Source organism: Sinocyclocheilus grahami, unplaced genomic scaffold (genome assembly GCF_001515645.1).
Source record: "Sinocyclocheilus grahami isolate Dianchi unplaced genomic scaffold, SAMN03320097.WGS_v1.1 scaffold695.1, whole genome shotgun sequence".
NCBI lineage: Eukaryota > Metazoa > Chordata > Actinopteri > Cypriniformes > Cyprinidae > Sinocyclocheilus > Sinocyclocheilus grahami.
Window position 1 is genome coordinate 675,730 of NW_015505874.1, and position 21,555 is coordinate 697,284.

At 36.4% G+C, this 21,555-nt stretch overlaps 2 protein-coding genes across 2 annotated transcripts in view; one reads left to right on the forward strand and one right to left on the reverse strand.

The window, feature by feature from the left end:
• Positions 1-1,579, forward strand: part of LOC107559669 (uncharacterized) — a 10,701-nt gene extending 9,122 nt beyond the window's left edge. Inside the window, exon 27 of the mRNA XM_016243569.1 lies at positions 1,053-1,579. Coding sequence (XP_016099055.1) covers positions 1,053-1,087 — 35 coding nt within the window. The 3' untranslated portion in view covers positions 1,088-1,579. The remainder of the gene's footprint in view (positions 1-1,052) is intronic.
• A 532-nt stretch (positions 1,580-2,111) lies between these two features.
• On the reverse strand, positions 2,112-21,544 carry LOC107559670 (heat shock factor protein 1-like). The gene is made up of 13 exons (XM_016243570.1): positions 21,519-21,544; positions 18,886-19,045; positions 17,203-17,327; positions 13,254-13,329; positions 12,283-12,344; positions 11,239-11,326; positions 11,011-11,144; positions 10,174-10,407; positions 8,285-8,362; positions 7,479-7,584; positions 7,204-7,251; positions 6,679-6,742; positions 2,112-3,948 (listed from the first exon to the last, which is right to left on the reverse strand). The coding sequence occupies exons 1-13, from the start codon at positions 21,542-21,544 to the stop codon at positions 3,752-3,754; spliced, it is 1,398 nt and encodes a 465-aa protein (XP_016099056.1). The 3' UTR covers positions 2,112-3,751.
• Positions 21,545-21,555: the final 11 nt, after the last annotated feature.

A 21,555-nucleotide genomic window follows, 5' to 3' on the forward strand; every position in this document is an offset into this window, starting at 1 on the left:
AGTCATTATAATCAGTAATTATGTCCCCACAGGATGCAACAAATGCCTCGTTTGTAATGGGTTTTAATGTTTTTGTCTCGTCGCTCTGGCCGGACACAGCATCAACAGTATGGTGAGGGGCGTAACATTTCCGTCACACACTTGAGGTATTCGGCCAATCACAGCGCACCTCGCCTTTCAGACCGATGAGCTTTGTAAAAATTGACGCGTTTCAAAAAGCGGGGCATAGAGGAGAAACAATAATGTACAGTATGTGGAAAATGTTTTTTTTTTTACTTTAAACTGCATAAACACATTTCATTACACCAAATACACAAAATAATGTTCTTTTTAGCAGCATCATATGACCCCTTTAATAGAAATATATTATGTATCTTATTTTAAGACACACTAACCTTTCTTTAAAAGTTTGGGGTCAGTAAGTTATTTTTTTTTTAATTGAAATTTAAATTTATTATTTTAATTAGCAAGGATGCATTAAACTAACAAAAGTGGCAAAAGACATTACAAAAGATTTTTATTTCAAATAAATGCTGTTCTTCTGAACGTTCTATTTATCAAAGAATCCTGAAAAAATGCATCACGATTTCACAAAACTATTAAGCAGCACAACTGTTTTCAACATTGGGAATAATAAGAAATTTCTTTAGCAGCAAATCAGAATGATTTATGAAGGATCATGTGACACTGAAGACTGGAGTAATGATGCTGCAAATTCAGCTTTGCATCACAGGAATAAATTACATGTTAAACAATATTCAAATAAATTGTAATATTTCACAATATTACTGTATTTTAAAAACTAAATACTGCCTTGGTAAGCATCAGTGACATAAGAGAAGAAACAATCTTTCTGACCCCAAAGATTTAAACAGTTGTGTACACGAGGGACAGAAAGCACATAATATTAACAAATTTCAGTTTTGTGTTTAATGAAAGATGCTCGATGAGTTTGGGCACCAGACTGAAAGCTTAAATCAAAACTTTTCTGCTAACAAACGTCTGTCCTGCTAGTTTGGCCTCAATGAACTGATCTCTGCGCTTTTTGAAAGGTGCAGAAAATGTGGAACTGGAAGATACCTGCTGACTTCCACATGAAGCCGCAAGTGAGGTTTCTGCGCTACAGATTTCAGTGTACGGACCCGTACGCCTGGCAGAAGAACCGTGAACCCGCCCGCTAGACTTTAGCTCTCCTTTGTGTGTGTGTCCGTTTGTTTTATTTTTGACTATTTAAACATTCAGAGGATACTGTAACTTAACGTTTTATTGCGCCTGTTAATAAAAGTGCCCTGTAAGTATTTTATTCATTGGTACGATGAAAGAAAAATCAAAGGAGTCAAATGGAGAAGAAAAAAAATCACGATTTAACGTATTTGCTTTGTAAATTCAATGGTTGTTTTCCCCCATAATTGTCGCCACTGTATTTTCTTGCCTAGATGTTTAAGCAATGTTCTTTACAAATGTCACAAATTGTATATTGCTGAATGTATGTCACTCAAAGATAATCTTTACATTAAATTGAACATCTATTTTGAACATCATATTAAAATATTTGTCATTTTACCTGAGAAAATGCATAACTTTGTGGAACCAGTTCAGAAACAGGCAGCCTATTTGGAAAATGGCAAGTGATCTAAGGTTGTCTAACAACCCTATAGGTTAAAGGGCAAGTTCGCCGAACTTTGTATTGTTACAATGTCGGCAGTATGTGTTAATAAACAATGTGTATTATTTTTTTATGTTGCCTGAAACAAGACGTTCCCATTTATTGTCATACAGCGGGCTTTTGTGAAAACTACAGATTGCACTTTCGCTTTTTTGTATCTCTGTTTACGAATAGACTGGTCAAGCCAAGTGCATTATGGGTGTTGAAGTTTTCCTAGCAATTTTTTCACCACAGCCCTTTTCTGTTTTCTCTAGTAAGGGAGCATCATTTTAATATATATACATCTACTGCATAGACAGTGGACATTTAGTAAATTTATAAACTTCTAAACAAGATTTATTTTGACCAGCTAATGACCAACTAGAACCCATGAAAACCCAGCTACAATCAAAAGCTTGATTTAACAGGTTCTAGCAAGGTAAATAAAAACCAAACTACTTCCAAATACTTTCAAAAACATTTTATTTGAAACATATCAATACACAAAGTGTTGTTTACATGCATAATAAAATAATTTATGCCTAATATTAATGTCTCTCTGGCTATGACAGTCATCTAATGACTAAAATGTGACTGAAAATGACCAGAACCATCAACCAGTGACATTTCTCTCCCAGTTCTTCTACCGCGCTGACCATCAAGTGTTGAACGATAGAAGTCTATAGGGCACAGCACGCGTACAAATCGCACCAAAAAATACAATTTCAATTCGCTATGTTGGTATCCAATTTAAACGTGAATCTCACAAACAGGTCCAGATCGCATTTTACCCAAAGTCATGACAAAATTCATATTTTAAATTATATTTTCTTTGATATTTTGCTAAAGGAAAATGAAGCCTATTTTTAGGACCTAGGGGGGAAAAAATCATCCACAATTGCCCAAAAATTGGCTTTATTTTCTTTAATATGTTTTTTTTTTCCTTTAGATTTTAAGGTGAAATATGCCCAGACAAGGTCTTAATAAGATTTGCCTATTATATTTTCTAGTTCCTTTTGCTAAACAAACAAAAACAAAGGGAACAAAACAAAATAAGAGATTAACAGAAAGCAGTGTGTTGCTGTCAAAGCTGGTTAAGAGTTGAATTATTGCACAAATTCTTCAAATCATATCAGATCATACACCTACTGTGTAATTCATCCCTGTTGAATGTGTTTTCAAAGTCTGAAATGAATTTGTTTCATCAAAACAAATGCACAGACTCTCAACTATTTATATATTTAAACATATATCCTATATACAGCATCATAGGCTGTCCTGCTTGTTTCAACGGCAAAAGATTACTTCTTTTTGTACAAAAGATTTCCTTAAAATCTCTAAATATGCACCTTTAACCCATACCCATCCCCATCATCACTAACCAAAATCAGACATTATATGATGAGTAACAGCTATGGCTTTGAAGACAGTTAATGGGATGCTGGACAAGTTTACACAACATTGATTTTTGATGCTTGTTTCATGTTTGTCCGATTAAACCAACTGCATTTTCTGGCTATAAAAGGTGCATGTTATGTTTTTGTTTTTGCTTCAACTTCAATATCAATGAGATATTCAACCATCATTCCAATTTATACTGCAAAGAAAATCTTCTGGAAGATGACTACTTGGAATACTTATGAGACCTGGGTGTCGAATACAACAATCTGGGGTTAATCGCAACATAATTAGATAAATAATGACAACCAGAAGAGCAGGAAAATGCTTGAGGTTTTGCAGTGGTGACAGACTGCAAGACAATCGCTTAGCATAGATCTCAAAGTATTGGTGCAAAACCAATCAAGATAAATAAATGGTAAGCACACAAAACGTTACACATTTAGTTTGAGGTTTTCTCACTGCCAGAACAACAAGGAAACTACTGAGCCAACAAATAAAAGCTAATTTTGATGTTTCAACTCCATGACGGAGGGATTTGAAGGAATACTGAATTCTTTCTACTGCTTTTTAGAGATTTTTCCCAGACTCTTGTGAAGGGAAATACCAGAGTAATAATCTAATGGCTAGCCCTGATGTGTTAAATGACCAAAAATACATTTTTAAAAACCCACACAGATATAAATCCCTTTAGAAAATCTGCTCTCTCTATGATAGTTTGGGGTCTTCAGGGACAGGGGACTGGAAGTTAAAAAAGGAGATGGTCAGGTCTTCGGCTGGTTCTGACCCGAAATACGAGTCGCCCTCCAGCTCCAGAAGCATGGGCAGGTCGGTGGCACTGGTTTCAGTGCTGACGGGGTCGGGAAGAATCACGGGCTGAGACGTGTACTGGACCAGCTGCTTGCCTGAAAACACCATTTGGTCACATTTAGTTGCATAAACACTACACACCTTTTACACCAAAAAATATCAAAAGACTGCAACAGTAATTTTTTTTTGTAATTTTAACAGTAAAAGACTAAAAATGGTACAGGAAAAACCTGTTCATTGGTTAACAGCATGTTTCCATACTATATGGTGAAAAACTGTAAAATACTGTTACAGATTTTGTAATGAAAAATTATCTTCTTAATTACATCTGCTTCTTGTGACAAACTCTAGTTTGTCATGTGTCTCTTTTACCACCTGTATTATTACGGTGGTTATCAGTATATTATGCAGTTACAAAATAAATGTTATAAATTTTGATGGAATATTAACACTACATTATTTAATAAAACAAACAGTTTTTTTACCGTAAATTTAATTAAATTAACGCAGGAGGAGGAAATGCGCCGGCGCGCTGGTTAAGCTCCGCTAGCGCGGCTTTTGAACTGCGCTCCCAAGCATTCATCTTGCGAATGTCCATTCCCTTCTTAACAAAACGGATGGTTTTTGAAGCTGCAGCCACCAATATGGATGAGCTCACAGATGTAACTTCATATATCAGTTTCAGTGAGGATATGTGCATTCCTATCACTCAATAATGATAAACCATGGTTTCCTGGGAAACATAAACAACTTCATTGTGCCAAAGAGGATGCTTATAGAAGAGGGGACAAAATCTTGTACAACCAGGCCAGAAACAGACAAACAAAGGAGAGCTATTCTGAAAAGCTGAAAAAACAGTTTTCAGCCAACGACCCGGCGTCAGTATGGACTGTTCTGAGGAACATCAAGTACAAGACACCACCCCCACAGTCTGTGGAGAATCAACAACTGGCTGACGATCTGAATGTGTTTTACTGCCGGTTTGAAAAGCCCAGTCTCACACACACCACCCACTCCGATCTGCATTTCACACATACACAAAACACCTCCTGCAACACTCCTCCCCTCTCCTGCCATTCAACCTGCATTTATGGTCTGTATGGAAGAAAAGGAAAGCTTCAGGCCCAGACAGTGTTTTACATGCCTGTGTAAAAGTCTGTGCTGACCAACTGGCTCCTATCTTTACACAGAGCTGTGTGAAGTTCCCTGCTGCTTCAAACGTTCCACTTTCATTCCGGTCCCCCCAAAAAAACAAAATTACTGGACTTAATGACTACAGACCTGTCACTCTCACGTCTGTTGTCATGAAGTCATTTGAGAGACTGGTGTTGGCCTATCTGAAAGACATCACTGGACTCTTGCTGGATCCTCTTCAGTTTGCGTGCAGAGCAAACAGGTCTGTGGATGATGCAGTAAACATTGGACTGCATTATATTCTACAACATCTCGATAGACCTGGGAATTATGCAAAGATCTTGTCTTTAGTCTTCAGTTCGGCTTTCAATACCATCATGCCTGACCTTCTCTCAGACAAACTGACTCAGCTCTCTGTGCCCTCTCCAATCTGTCAGTGGATCACCAGCTTCCTGACAGACAGGCAGCCGCAAGTGAGGCTGGGTGAACTCACATCCAGCACTCTCACCATCTAAACTAGCGCCCCTCAGGGTTGTGTGCTCTCCCCACTGCTCTTCTCCCAGTACACCAACGACTGCACCTCTAAAGACCCCTCGGTCAAGCTCATGAAATTTGGAGATGACACTACCATCATCGGCCTCAGACACATTGGAGACGAGTCTGCGCACAGACAGGAGGTTAAAGAGCTGGCTGTCTGGTGCAGTCAAAACAACCTGGAGCTGAACACGCTCAAAACAGTAGAGATGATCGTGGACTTCAGGAGGAACCCCCCTTGCACTCCCCCCACTCTCCATCATAAACAGCACTGTGGCTGCAGTAGTCATTCAGGTTCCTGGGCACCACCACCTTTCCGGACCTGAAGTGAAAAGAAAAAAGAAAAAAAGGCCCAGCAGTGGCTGTACTTCCTTCACCAGCTGAGGAAGTACAACCTGCCACTGGAGCTACTGAAACAGTTCTACTCGGCCATCATTGAGTTCGTCCTGTGTTTATCTATAACTGTCTGGTATGGGTCAGCTATCAAATCAGACATCAAGAGACTACAAAGGACAGTCAGGACTGCTGAGAAGATTATTGGTTCCCCACTGCCCAACCTCCAAGATCTTTACACCTCCAGAGTAATAAAAAGGGCTAAACAAAGCCCAGACAAAGCACCGACCACTATAACAGCTAGGTACAAGAACAGTTTCTTCCCGCAGGCTATATTCAGCTTGAACAATTAAAACTTTTAGAACTTCACATTGTCCATTATAACTGACACTTTTATACATAGCATCTGAATATTGTACATTTGTAAACTACATAAACTGTACACTTGTAAATAACATCTGTATATTCATTAAAACAATTATATATGTTTTTTCTCTACATTTCTACTTCTGTATTATATTGCATTTTTATCTAACTGTGTAATTCCTATGCATGTCTGCACTATCATGTTGTTTGCACTATGTCTGTACTTTCTTCTGCACTGGTAGCTCCTGCCACCAGGACAAATTCCTTGTGTGTGTAAACATACTTGTCAATAAAGCCCTGACTCCTGAAAATATTGCTACCATATTTTTTTTACGGTAAAGTGGTGGCAACCATGTGTCGTTTCTTACCATATATTTTTTGGGGTTAATTTATTTATTATTACAGTGTATATCTTTGCATTTTAAAACAAAATTTTAATTTTCAAGCACCCGAAATACCTGAATCTTCAGAGTCACCAGATTCAGTTTCTTTCACAGGTTCAGGTGACAGAAGGTCCTGGATCTGTAAAAAGACCACAGATGTATGATTAAGACAAGCAATATGCAGATTTCTGGAGTGCTCACCACGTCTGAAAAATTAAGATGTTAAGACTTCCCACACAACTTATGCTTTTATGTAAAGTGAAAGTAAATCGCATGAACAGGTATTAACCCTACAGCAATCTGCAGTTAAACCATCTTTACTTCTAGCAATCTGATAAACATCTATCATTTGAAACCATGTCAAATATTTTCCGTTAAACAGATCAGATGAGTTTGTTTGAAGTCTTTGCATTCTGTGAGTCGTGGTTCTTCTGCAGCTGTTAGACACTGAAGTTTCTTAATCACACAAGCAGTCTGCTTTCTCAGTGTTATCGCTGTGCTTTATATTTTCTATATACAAAATTATAGCTGGAATAACTATATAAATAATATATAAATTACAAAAGGAAAAAAAAAGATTAATAAATAAATAAAACTTACACTAGCCAGGCTGTCCAGATCCATATCAATAGAAGACGATGTGAAAATCTGCGAAACACAACAATACAATAACAATAAATAATAGTACATTATTCAACAGTACATTATTTAAATGTTTTACTTTACAGCATTTATACACTCATACATACATGAATTGTATACAAAAAAAAATACAATTATTAACATAATACAAGATCTATTATAGTTTTTCTTTTTTTAAATATCAATTTCACTTAGTTCTAATATTTGGTGTTCAAGACTGAAACAATATTTACATCAAAGAAAGGCGAGGTGTCGAAGTTAATGGACTGAGCATTGAGGATATGCTGAAGGTTGTCTAACCCAGAGTCAATGGTCTCTAGATGATCACTTAGTTCTGCCCTGTGGTAGAAAGAGAAAGCAAAGAAAATCATCTCTCAAACTCCACACACAAACCAGCCAGTTCCACTCTCCAAAAACCACTCTCAAATAATGTTTACTTCTACAAAAGCAGCCAATAAAAATCAGCAATTTCACTTTAGCAATAACAGGAAGAATTTCCTATAAAACACTCTATTAAAAACGGGAGAGACGCCGGTCCCCAGAAAGATCAAAACTGTGATGATGATGACACAGAGGGAGGCGGAGCTGCTGACCTCATCACATTAGTATCCAACCAAGGGTAGGAGGGGAACAGGGGTCAAAGGGCGATTGGGTAAATGGAGGTTTCAATGAGAGCACAAAACATGCGTCTTGGTTCAAATGCCATGCCACACTCCACACTTTCTTCCCACTAGACATCATAAATTGTGCGATCATGCCGTTGCACTTCTCAAATTAAGCTCAAGAGCTCCCGAAGGCCCTATTTTCACTTTCTACACCCTCCAGCACATCTGAGCCCACCAATAAGCATTCAGCGTTTCTCAGGTATACTGGGGCAGAAATGACTGAATGAGTCTGAGCCTGGTCAACTACTGTTGCTTTTACATGTGCTCTAGAAATAAATTAAACTTGAGCAGACAAGCTAAGCGCGGTTAACGTCTATGTGATTCAGCACAGCGTCAAGTGTTCTGGGGACGGATCGGCCAACTGAAATGCTGACCCGGAATGAGGCCTGAGGTGTAGAGACGAGGCGGAGAAGCTGGAGAAAAGGCGAGAGATCTCAGACATCTGAGGATAACTGGAAAGACAGAAGCACAACATGGCACTGGAGACAGCAGGGGGCGCTACACACATCAACAGGCCTCTGCCACAGTCAAAAACGGTGCTGTTTTAGGTGGAACGGAAACTAGAGCCAATGTAGGTGGGGGTGAAGTACAGATCGTTCTGAATTGGGGTTTTATTGAAGTCCAGGTGTTTTGAAGCCACCAGACATTGCCGAATGGTTATAAAGGTTGGTGTTCTTGAACAGACCTCAAAATATTTTCTTTTAATAAGCCCTAGTTTTATGTCTTCAAACCAATCTGTAAAGGTGAGCCACCGGGGATATAATTGCCAAAACCAGATATAAACTAGAAAACTACATATTAGTCAACACTTTGAAAATTAGACTAATTACATTGGATTTGCACAGTAACTTGAACCTGCAGACGTATGAACTTAAGTTCAGCAAGCAGTGTGATTTTGTGTATGCTAATGCTTTCACGTCATGGGTTTCATTTACCAAACAACAATCAAGTACACATTAGCTTACACTTTAATTACTCATAAAATAAAAGGGCCCCGAATTTAGTGCCATAGGGGCCATAAGACGACTTGAATATGAAAATGCACTGGCTCATATGAATATCTGGAAAAGTGTTAGTATTACTCACTATGCCAGTCTGCCAGTCTAAACCGAGCAGCCAAATGCCACAAATAAATGCAGCTGAAAAATTAGTTGACAGCACTGATTCTCCTGGGACATTTTAAAAAAAGGACCTGCTCATTAGTTTTTTAGCTTTTCTGATTGATGTGGAAATGGACAGTTCACCTAGAAATGAAAATCCTGTCATTAAATACTTACCCACATCATTTAATACACATAATTCTTTTGTACAAAATTCAAAAGGAGCAATCTAGATGAAAGTAGACGATGCTCTTTTCCATACAATGAAAGTGGACGGTGACAAACAGGGTTATTTTAGCATTATTGACACACTAGTATAGTTTTTGTTGATATTTTGAATTAGATTTTATTTTTATTATATTTTATTTTCACATTAATTTAGTCATTTTATTGTGTTTATTGTATTTTTATTTGATATCATTTTTGTTATTTTAGTACTTCAAGGTTAACTCAACTTAAATAAGAAATGTTGCCTTGGCAACTAGCTGAATTAAAATAGTTTTTATATTTTATTTTATTTCAGTTAACATTTATTTAAAGTAATGAAAATATTTCATTATATTTTTCTTTATATTTAGTTTTAGTTAGTGAAAACATCCCTTGGACAAAAAAAAGCACCATGAAGTGTCATAAGTAGTGCATTCAGTTCATTCTTTTGAAACCATATGATCATTTTGTGTGAGAACAGACCAATAATTGTTCTGCAATTCTTCTTTGCAATTTCATGTTCGAAACGGCTGTTTGTGATAAATCTGAGAATGTTTGCTTGCATACAGAATCGATACACACTAGAAGATCAAAGGTAGACACTGTAGAAGATCAAAGAGAAGAAACTATGTGGCATGAAAGGGAACTATGAGAATAGTGTTACTCGGTAAAGGAAGACTGTGAACTTAAACTGAGCAGAGAAGCAGTAGCTTTGTTTGTCCTAAACCAGGGGTAGGCAAGTTCGGTCCTAGAGAGCCATAGTCCTGCAGAGTTCAGCTCCAACCCTAATCAAACACACCTGAACAAGCTAATCAATGTCTTCAGGATTACTAAGGCTATAGGCAGGTGAGTTTTGTTTTCAGGGTTGGAGCTGAACTCTGCAGGACTGCGGCTCTCTAGCACCGAACTTGCCTGCCCCTGTCCTAAACGGATGTACATTTGTTGGTAAAACTCACTTGTCCAAGCAGGCCAAGCTCAGACACTTCTGGTCATTGGGAGGCGGGGTCAGGGCGGTGACAAGTTCGCTCTCTTGGAGGATGGAGTTGATGAAAGTTATAGGGGAAAGGGGCATGTCCACAGGTACACCTGATCCCACCCCCACTTCCACTTCAACAGGACACACCTCCTCCACCTCAGGACTGTGGGTGGGGCTAGAGGGCTCCTCCTTGACATGGACCAGTGGGCTTGTTCTGTGATAAAAAAAACAAAAAAAACAAATGATGTCAAGACAGCTTCAAGACTTTCACATTTTTTTTTTTTTTACATTTTCAAAAAAAAAAGTTTACTCTTACAGTTGATCCATGTCAACGAGGTTGTAACATACAAACTTAGAGGGGAAAACTGCTTCGTTAGAAAATTGAAAAAAAGTACTTATTTGTCATGAAAATGTCACAATGTATTTTTAATGTATCACAGAAACTTGTCCATACTAATTTATTATTCTAATTGTATCAGTTAACGGTTAATGATCGGATAATGAGCAGCGGTTGTCAGTCAGGAAAATTAACCTAAATGAGTATCCCTAATCGTAATTCCCATTATACTCAAGATTTTTATTACAGTAATAATCAAAATCAAATTACTGTGATAAAGTACAGATTTTTTGTTAAAAACTAATGTTTTAAAATGTTTATGTGTAAACACTACATAACACTTTTTTCATATAACAATAATGAAAATGATGCTAATTGTGCATCAATTAAGTTGTTTGAAATCTATATATATGTGTGTGTGTGTGTATATATATACACACACATATTGTGACTTCTTTTGACCCATTTTCTGAAACTTGCCTGTCTTCAATCCACTCCTCTGTGGCCACAGGATTGGACTGCGCCAGTTCAGTTATATCAGAGATGATTGGCCCCGTCTTGACAGGCGATTCAGAAGTGAAGACACCCGTTCCTGTGAAAGCTGTAGAGGAGGGCTTCACAGAGGAAAACATACTTTACACTTAACAAATCTGGAAATCATTGGAATATTCAAGCTCAGAATTTGAGATATAAGCATGCAGTACTCACAGAGAGAGAGGGAGAAGACTCGAGCGAGTACTGCCGAGAGTATTTGGGCATGGAGTGTGTGGAGCTGCCATCATTCAACATCAGGGGCCTGTGAACAAACAGAGAGAAAGAAAGAGAGAGAGAAAAAAATCCCCCATAAAATAAAGGGCACAACAGAAGAGGTGAAACGTTAGAATGGACAACACTCACAGTTAACAACATTTCATATACTGTACTACACTACAGTTAAAGGGGTCATAGGATGCCCATTTTCCACAAATCGTTATGATTATTTAGGGTCTTAATGAAAAGTCTGTAACATAGTTTGGTTAAAATTTCTCAATGGTATTGTAAAAAAACACCTTTTTACCCTGTCAAATACAGCTCTTTTCAGAGCACGCAATTTTGTAGCATTTTCCTTTAAATGTTAATGAGCTCTGCTGACCCCGCCCGAGCCGCTTTTAGAGGGACTGTTCACTTTAGCCGCATTCATTGTGAAACTAGCTAATTAGCACATTATTAGGAAAGGCGATTTGCAAAGATTCATTAAAAAAAACCTTACACTCACTTCTTCTGAAGGTGAAGCTGGTTTACAAATGATTCGCGCGAACATAGACGCATTTATGTAAATCGGGGCGCATTCTCTTCAAAAACAAACGTAATCCACTGTGTCTTCAGCGGCTCAGATGTCGGGAGTAAATGACGACTGCTATGTTCATTATTACATCCAACAACAATCCTCAATCGTTCAGGAGTCATTCTTGTCTACATCTGCTCCGGCGGTGAAACAATGGCGGACTGATGACAGCTCACTCAGGGCGGAGCTAAGGTAAGACACCAGTCCAGTCTGTGCTGAAACGCTACTGTCAATCAAACTATCGTGGGAGGGGCCTTCTGAGATCGGCTTGATTTGAGAAAGGGGTAAAGATTTGAGCAGATTAAAAAAAAAAAAAAACACTGGGTGGTTGTGTCAAACAACTTGTAAAAGTGCATGTAGCAACATATGACCCCTTTAAATAGCAAGCTATCAATGTGAATATATGTGTTAATCTGAGGTTGACTTGCATCTTTCGTTTCACTCCCAGGACTCTGTTGGACCGTGCCAGTGTGATCAGGAACTGAATGAGCTGTGGAAACAAAAGAAAAAATCGATTACAACTTTTTTCTTTGACATTCGCATGTATATGTAACTTCTAAAATACATTCAGATGATTTTTTTTTTTAAATACATCAGTTAAAAATCTAAGAATAAAAACATTTTCTATTTACATTAAAAACTGTAGAGTCCAGTAAAATATGGATGTAGGTTAGGTAGGTTAGTTTCGAAATTTAGTAATATCAGTGGATCCTCTGCAGTGAATGGGTGCCGTCAGAATGAGAATCCAAACAGCTGATAAAAACATCACAATAACCTACAAGTAATCCACACGACTCCAATCTATCAATTAACGTCTTGTGAAGAGAAAATCTGTGTGTTTATTAGAAACAAATCCTAAAGAAAAATTTTAACTTCAACCCATCACTTTTGGCCAAAGAACAATCCATAATAACACTTCCTCCAGTGAAAAAGTCTACCCCTTGTTGTCCTTTCACATCAAAATCCACAGACATATTTGTTCAAAACTGTTTTGGACAGTTTTCACTGTGCATATTTCTCTCCTGATTCAGATGAGAAAACGTTTTCACTTTAGAAAGCAATGGATAAAGGACTCTTATTTATTTTATTAAAATAATACTTAATAAATATTTTACATGACTGAAGTGGTGTGGATTATTGAGATGTTTTTATCAGCTGTTTGGACTCGCGTTCTGACGGCACCCATTCACTGCAGAGGATCCATTGGTGAATCAAAATGAATCTGTCATGTTTTGGAAATAAAATGTGATGCTTATGCCATTTCATTTTGACTTTAAACTTATAAGGCTGCCTCTGAGGCTGGAATGGATGAATTTTTAACAGCAAAGGCTTTGTTGCGACTTTATACCAACAAATGTATGCGTCACTCTGAAAGCAGGAGAAAGTTTGCTGATTTTACCTTATTGACGACTTTCTGCTGTTGAGCATGTTTCTGTCTCAAAGTGGCAACTTCCCTCCAGAGACCCTCATTCTCACTGCGGGAGAGAGACAGAAAGATGAAATATAAAGCTTCAGGCAATGAGTTCTGTTAGAAATTGTCAGAACTGAAATTTTCATGCATGTTTTGTTCACAATTATTTGTCCACAGCACTAAACTTTGTAAACACTACTGAAAAAAAAAAAATACTCTGGGGCGGTTGTTTTTTTCAGGGTGTCTGAGTAAGGCCTGCTTCTCTTAAACTCTGCTTCCTTGACACTGATAAAATGGCATTTTAAGTGTGCGCTCACAAGTCCAATATAGCCACAGAAACACGGCCTAAACACAGTCCAGCACACAGGAACAAATCCACAGGAAAATACTGAACATCACTGTGGTGGAAATGAAAAAATTCAAACACAACGATGCCGAAGAAATCCTACAGGTTAAAGAACATTTGAAATCATAGACAAAAAAGTTTAAACGACAAAACTTTTATGAAAAATCTATTACACAAACAACTGCATGGTCTTTTCATAAGCACAGCTGCGTTGCCTGAAAGATCTGCTTAGGAAGCACAACATACAGGAAACTTTACTTTAGTTTGGGGACCAATTCTCACGATTAACTAACTATTAACTACGAGTTTTGCCTCAGTAATCTCCTAATTTGTTGCTTATTAATAATTAGTAAGGTAGTTGTTAAAGGGGCCATGAACTGCACCTTTTAAATATTTGATGTTTCCATAGGTGCACTAATAATGTTAGTATGATTTTTACATCAAAATTGGTCATAATATAGAAATAAAAGGACATTTTCTACCCTGATTTTAGCCCTCTGATTTGAACGTTTTTTGAATATTGAATATAATTTAAGATTAGGCATCAGAATGAACACGGTTACTTGCATGCTGTTGTATTACTATTACGCCCATATCTTACAGTAAAAGTCTGTTTGCAAAGCCTGCGCCAAAACTGTGACTGATTTACCAAAGTGAAATGTACTGAAAAATTAATGCTCTACTTAGACTTCCTCATTGTTAAAAATAATCACTTTCCTAGAATTAGGATCCTTTGGAAGGTAATGGGTTTCTTTAGTTAATTCAGTGATCCTGTATTTCTGTTCTCTCCTCATCGCAGTAACGCTCCAGTGGGCGGAGCTAAAAAGGCAGTGATGTAGAAGCAGGTGTTGATCTTCTTCTGCGGAGGCGGGGTTTAGCCACACTATTACATCATAAAGTGGCACATTCCAAAACCTGTTGTTTATGCAGATTGGCAATTTAAGCTGTTTTTAGACGAACAATAAAGTTTTGAGTTCTGAAACTTACAGAATGTTTTTATAGTACAAAGACCTCTTCGATGTCAAAACCTCTTTTATGATTTCTCCACTCATGACCCACTTAAGTTTCAAAAACAGAAAAAGTAAATACACTAATTATCTATAAATGACAAACAAAAACTAAACGTATAAAAAAAACATTTAATCTGTGATATATAAAAAAAAAATCTTTTCATAAGAGACCTATTAATTAAAACCATCAGTCCATCAAAATATATCTATATACTGTATGAAAAATGAATAATACGTAACAGTTTTTGCTTAAGAAAATTTAAAAAGTAAAAATATAATAATATAAATTAAGCAATGCATAGACCTCATTAAGTAAATTATCAATATTTTATATTAAAAAGATCAAAAATGTAGATATAAAATATAAATGATACACTATATAAAAAGCAGTGTTTGCATGTTTTACACTGCAAAACATTTTTTAAAGCCGTTACTTAGTAATTTCTATGTAAAAATGATTTCCAAGTATATCCAGATTTTTTTTTTTTTTCATTGTAACCTATCAGGAATATTTGACTTGAGTGACATCATCTGTGTCTGACATTCATCTCATGGACTCCCTGCAGACGGGTCTCTTATATCAAGTAAGAGACCGAGATTATGAGAGGACTCAGCTGCATTATAACCCAGCATTGCTCATCTGTAAAACAGTAGAGTGCAGGAAGAAGCTCTTTAAGAGTCCCCTCGTCCGATCATGTGCCCTTCCCCTGCTCACCCCTCAGCAGATGGGACGGGGGTTTATGAGGCAGGTGTAGATTCCTGTAAGCAGGGTGATCAGACCTCTCCACTCAGACTCAGAAAAAGACAAATTGGAGGCAATTTCCTTTAAAATCACTTTCAAAATCTCCTTCACGTCAAAACAGACTTTCAAAAACCTAACAATCCAAACAAAAAAAAATAATCACAATTTGTCTCAATTGTTTAAAGTTATTGAGAATAATAGTACATTTTTAAATTCTAAAATCAGCGAATTTAGTTTGAAAGGCAAGAAAATAAGTATATTTTACTGTTTGATGATATTTCACACTGAACTTTAAAAATAAGTTGATTTATCAATAAATTAGCCATTATGAATTAGCATTTCTCTATTGTTTTCTATATGTTGGCTGCATATTTATTAAAAATAGACACTTGTGCTAATGTATTAAATGTGTTAAATACAATTAACAACATTACACAATAAATATGCTGTGCTAAATACAAGCTCCATTTATGGAAGCTTACGGGGCAAACATACATAAATAAAATACAGATTTTTTTATATATATTAAATATCATTGAATAAATATTAAATATAAGTCATTTCAATTTTTTTGTGTATTAATTAAATATTGTTTTAATATTCAGAAAATTCTCTTAATTTTACATGTTAACACATTAACTACAGCAGCCATTCTGAAAACATATTACATTCATTGACTTGCATTTAAAATGTATAATTAAATAAACTTAAAACACACCTTAGGTGTCAGAACATTAGATTGACTGACGTTAAAATTATTTAAAAAAAACATTTAAGATGATTTGTTGGATTTCAGAAATCTGTAACATATTCAGAGGACTAAAAGCCAAAAATCAATGCAAAACTAAGTTATTGCACGGGTGACATGTCCAAGCAAACATCATCCGTAATATTCTGCCTGTGTGTGTACCAGATGACTACTTGTGTGTGTGTGTGTGTGTCACAAACACATGACAAACCCTACAGACCCTTCCAGCTGTGAGAGCGACAAAATGCCTTCAGACAAGCTGAGAGCAGCTGCCGAACCACATCACACTGGCGTGAGGACAGCCGTCTGTTTTAGAGCCATGACTAACAGGGTTTAAAAAGGTGAAGCATTAATAACCGGTCACAAACCTGGCAGAGATTAACCCACATTCATGTCTTAAGCGTTACACTTTGAACTGCAATTGATATATGAAAACAAATAACAATAATTCAGAATATTAATAAAAACTATCATAGTATCTAACTGATGCTGAAATAACAATGATCTGAATTTGTACCTCAGTGTGCATAAATAAATAAAAAGGTGACTTGAAATAAATAAAATGCACTCACAGTTCTGAACTTACTATGGAAGTCTATTGGACATATGTACACAAATACAATGCAGAAAATATAATTTTATGTATTATTAAATACTCACACTTTTCCCAGTAGGTTTAGGGACTACATGAAAGCCAGTTTAGACACTAAACAGTCACTTATATATATATAAAAACCCAGTTAGTGAAACAAAAAATTTAAAAATAACATGCACTCACAGTTCTTACTACTTACTGTAGAAGCCTATTGGGCAAACATGCACAAATACAATGCAGAAAACACTCTTTTAAATATGATTAAATATTTAAATATTAAATAAAAAATTTTATTATTTTAACGCAGAAAATTGTTTTAATTCCTTTAATAAGGTCTAACCGCTTGGCTGGCAACAAGCCAACTATTACATCAGTCAAACTTTTCCCAGTAGGTTTAACAACTATATGAAAGCCGGTTTAGAGCAAATTAATCCAGAACCAGAAGAGGAAATGGCAGACAAATGTTTTGGCCAAACCTAAATGCAATGTGACTTACTGTTTGAGGGTGCTGATTTTGGAGTCCATCGACTCCTGCTTGCCCTTCATGAATTGGACATCTGTGATCACTTTAGACATTTCTTCAGAGTTCAATTTGAAGTCCTCGTGTTTAATATTTGACACCTGCAGATGGACACAATGAAAACGTCAAGGATACAAACTGAGGAGTGTGCGTGTGTGTGATTGCAGGGGTGAGTCGAGTCTGTCGTGACCCGTTTCCGAACCCTCACATAGTGGAAAGCATGTGCTAACGGTTTGATTTCCACCCCGAGCTGGACATTTGGACAGAGCAGGAGAGGAAAGACAATAAATCAGAGTTTTGGAAAGTGGCGTCGATGGAGCATCAGAGTGACGCCAGATTAAGTGCCCCAGAACCTCGGCCTCTAATCCACACGTCTCCAGCTGGCTTCCTCTCAGACCTGTTGATTATCGCAATCTGTCACGGAGCCAACGTGAAAAAGAGGGACACCGGGATTCAAAGTGGCCCGAGGAAACCCAGCAGAGCACATGGAAACCATCACACACACAAAACGGTTTTACTTGATCTGGTTACCTATCACCAGACTCTGTGCACTGAGATCTCTGCACAATTTCTGATTGGAAATATATAAATCGCTAATATCCGAACAGAAGTGGAACAGTCTTAAAGGGATAGTTCACCCAAAAATGAAAATTTGATGTTTATCTGCTTACCCCCAGGGCATCCAAGATGTAGGCGACTTTGTTTCTTCAGTAGAACACATATGATGATTTTTAACTTTAACCGTTGCAGTCTATCAGTCGTATAATGCATGGCAATGGTAACAAAATCTATGAGAGTAAAAAAAACATGCACAGACAAATCCAAATTAAACGCTGTGGTTTGTGATGACACATTGATGTCCTAAGACACGAAACGATCGGTTTGTGCCAGAAACCGAACAGTATTTATATCATTTTTTACCTCTAATACACCACTATGTCCAACTGTCTTTGGGCGAGCGTTATATAAAAAAAATTATATAAATACGGTTCAGTTTCTGGCACAAACCGATCGTTTCATGTCTTAGGACTTCAATGTGTCGTCACGAGCCGCGGGGTTTAATTTGGATTTGTCTCTGCATGTTTTTTTTTACTGTCATAGATTTTGTTACCATTGCAATGCATTATACGACTGATAGACTGCAATGGTTAAAGTTAAAAATCACCAAGAACATACTCATTAAAATGAGAAAATGCTAATATATCAGTCAAGTCCATCAAGTGTATATAACAGAAAAAACACCGCAATAGAAAGCCTTCACTGCTAGTTTCACCCCTACATTAGAAACTACACAAAATGCTGGACCAGTCCAGTAAGAAAAGTTCATTTATAATCCCACTTTATTATGTTTTTCCCTGTGAGAAAATGTAACTCTGGCAATTGTTCATTTATAAGTGAAACTCTGCAGGTTTCAAAGCCAAACATGAACAGCAGGGAATCCCCCAAAAACCCAGATCAATTCAGTCCGCATTAGTGGTCTGACATCACGACTGTGTCCTAAATTAATTTCAGCCTGACCGTAAAGCTGCTTTGGATCAAAAAAGCCCCTCTGAAAATACAAACTAATTATAAAAACCTGGACATCATTCAAAACCCTGCTCATATATTCGCAGATGTTTCAGCAAAGGCGGGTCATCAGGAAGATGAGTTTCTACCTACCGTTGTGACTTTCCTCTTGATATTCTCCAGCAAATGCTCCTGTCCGCGGATGAAATATGGATGCTGGAATTCTGTGTCGTCTTTCTCTGGTTTTACCAGCCCACCCTGCTCGATGTGGACAACTTTCCGAAAACCATCTAAGAGGAATATATTAATGTGTTATAAGCATAGTATCGTATCTTAACTGCTTTCGGCTTCAAACTCTTAAAAGAGTTTTTAAATAGATAAAGAATACAGCAGCTAAAATAAGCATCTGAGCACCTTGAAAAGTGCTCTATAAATAATATGTGTAATTATCATCATCAAATATATGAAGAGGTCATTTGCAAAAACCGATAACTCCAATTATTATTATTTTTTTCAGAAATCAGTTTTTTTTTATTGCGCATTCCAAGTAATATCAATCAAACTGCAGTTGGGTTGTTTTGATGAAGTAATAATAACTTAAACAAGTGCAGGTAATTTACAAAATTAAAGTTAATTGAAAGTATGTTTGTTTTTGTTTTGCCTATTAAAAGTTTGTTTTATAACAAAAGCAGATAACTCCACATTTCATGTTTTAGAGTTTAAAAAAAACACTCGTTTCATCTTTGTAATCTCCTCAGATGACAATGTAGATGCCTGACAAACATTGTTGTGATCATAAACTGTATGGATGTGATTACACGCAATACACAGAGCTTTTCCCTCACCATTGTAACGTGCTGCTTTTGCAAGGTTCTGTGAAAACGTTTCAGCTCGCGATGCCTTGAAAGTGGACAAAACCGGCTTTTTTGACAAAACGTATTTAGGGATCAGATGATCCCTGCATGTGGAGAATAATGCACGGCAATCAGCTTTTATTTTTTATTTTTTTTTTTATTTTTTTTTTTTAAGTGCCGTTTATCGGTTTTTGCAAATGAACTCTTCATATCTAAACTGTTAAATGTGGACAATTAGGGAATGACACAATGAAACACTGCTTTTGAAACAAGGTGTTTTGTGGAAAAATCTATAGAAATAAACCGACGTAACTTAAAATATTGATTTTCATCCAGTTTTGTATTTCTCAACAAAAGGCAAAGCAAAATCTTTTTTTCTGTCAATATGGGGTGCTGTGTGTACATTAACGAGGAAAAAAAATTAACTTAAATGATTTTAGCAAATGGCTGCAATATAACAAAGAGTGAAAAATTTAAGGGGGTCTGAATACATTCCGTACCCACTGTATATCCTCCTGAGAACCAGAAATAAAAAGCTTTGTGAATTTAGTATTTCTTCATGTCATTACATTGTTTAGAGCATAAGAAAAAAATGCTAAAATAACATTTTTGGAAAATGTTCAATTCCAATAAATTTTTAGGTTTCAGGATTTTTTTTATAACTAACTTTGTTTAAGGATGGTTCTCAACTATGTTCTAAAATATATAACAAAATGATTTGATATACCATTTTGCTTTATGAAATATGTGTGTAAAAATGCCATAAAATGGTTTTCCCATTACGCACAATGTTATCTATACACTGCATCTAATTTGCATATTAAAAAGTGCTGTTGGGACAGCATGTTGAAAAAAGAAGTGTAATAATGGGAGTAGTAATTGGCCAGATTTTCATAATAATATCTAATATTTCATAAGAATATTGATGTATAATTTGTTTTCCTATTCAATTCTTTTGTCTCCCAAAATGTATAATAAACATGCTTTTAGTCCTGGTGTCCTCTACAGTGGACATTATGAAATTATGTCCTGTTTCGTAACAGAAGGTCATATTTTGATTTGAAACCCCATAACATTTTCCTGAGATGTTGATTTATGACAAACAATTTGAAATGTAATCAGATTTAAATTACTAAATATTATCATATTTCCATAAGGATGTACAATTTTATCACTAAATTAATGTCAGCCATTTCTAAAAACCAAGTAGAGGGAGTGGCCATGGTGAAACATCCAATCATTTGGTATCTCTGGAAAGCCCTGAATGTGCTCTGTACAGGACATCCAGACTTAAAACTGTGACATGTGAGGTCTCAGAGAAATTCACTAAAATATAATGTCCACTACAGAGGCAAAAACTCCATAGCTGGGTCTCAGGAGGATATATTTTTTACGGCATTAAAAACCTTATCATTAAATGAATGTTTAAAATTAGATTGTGTAGGCAAATATGACAATCAACAATCAATCTTTATTACAGACTCAAGGTCCAAATAAAAAAAAACAAGACAATTGGACAACATATACAACCCACAGCATCTACCACCACAATAAAAGGTTACAAAATACAACAATACCAATGTCTCCACAGCTTTGACTGATACCGTGTAGTACTAACCCTTATATTTGATAGACCCACAATTTTTGAAGCATTTAGCCGGCAGATAAATCTATACATAAGATTTCGTAACAGTGCTTTAAAAGTTATTACTCTTGCACTCACAAACATTTCACTTGCACTATGCCACCTAGGTCTCTTTAGTAAAATTCTCATTGTCATCATTATAAGCTACTGTAAACTAGATGTTCTATAGTTGAACCACATATGAGCAGTATATAGTGTTGTACAGTATGCTTTAAAAAGTGACAACTGAACAGAAACTAAACTTAGGTAAAAGTATATTCACCTGCATATACATCATACGGCGTTACCTTTCAATATCCTCATCGTCTGTCATGCGTTCAGTGA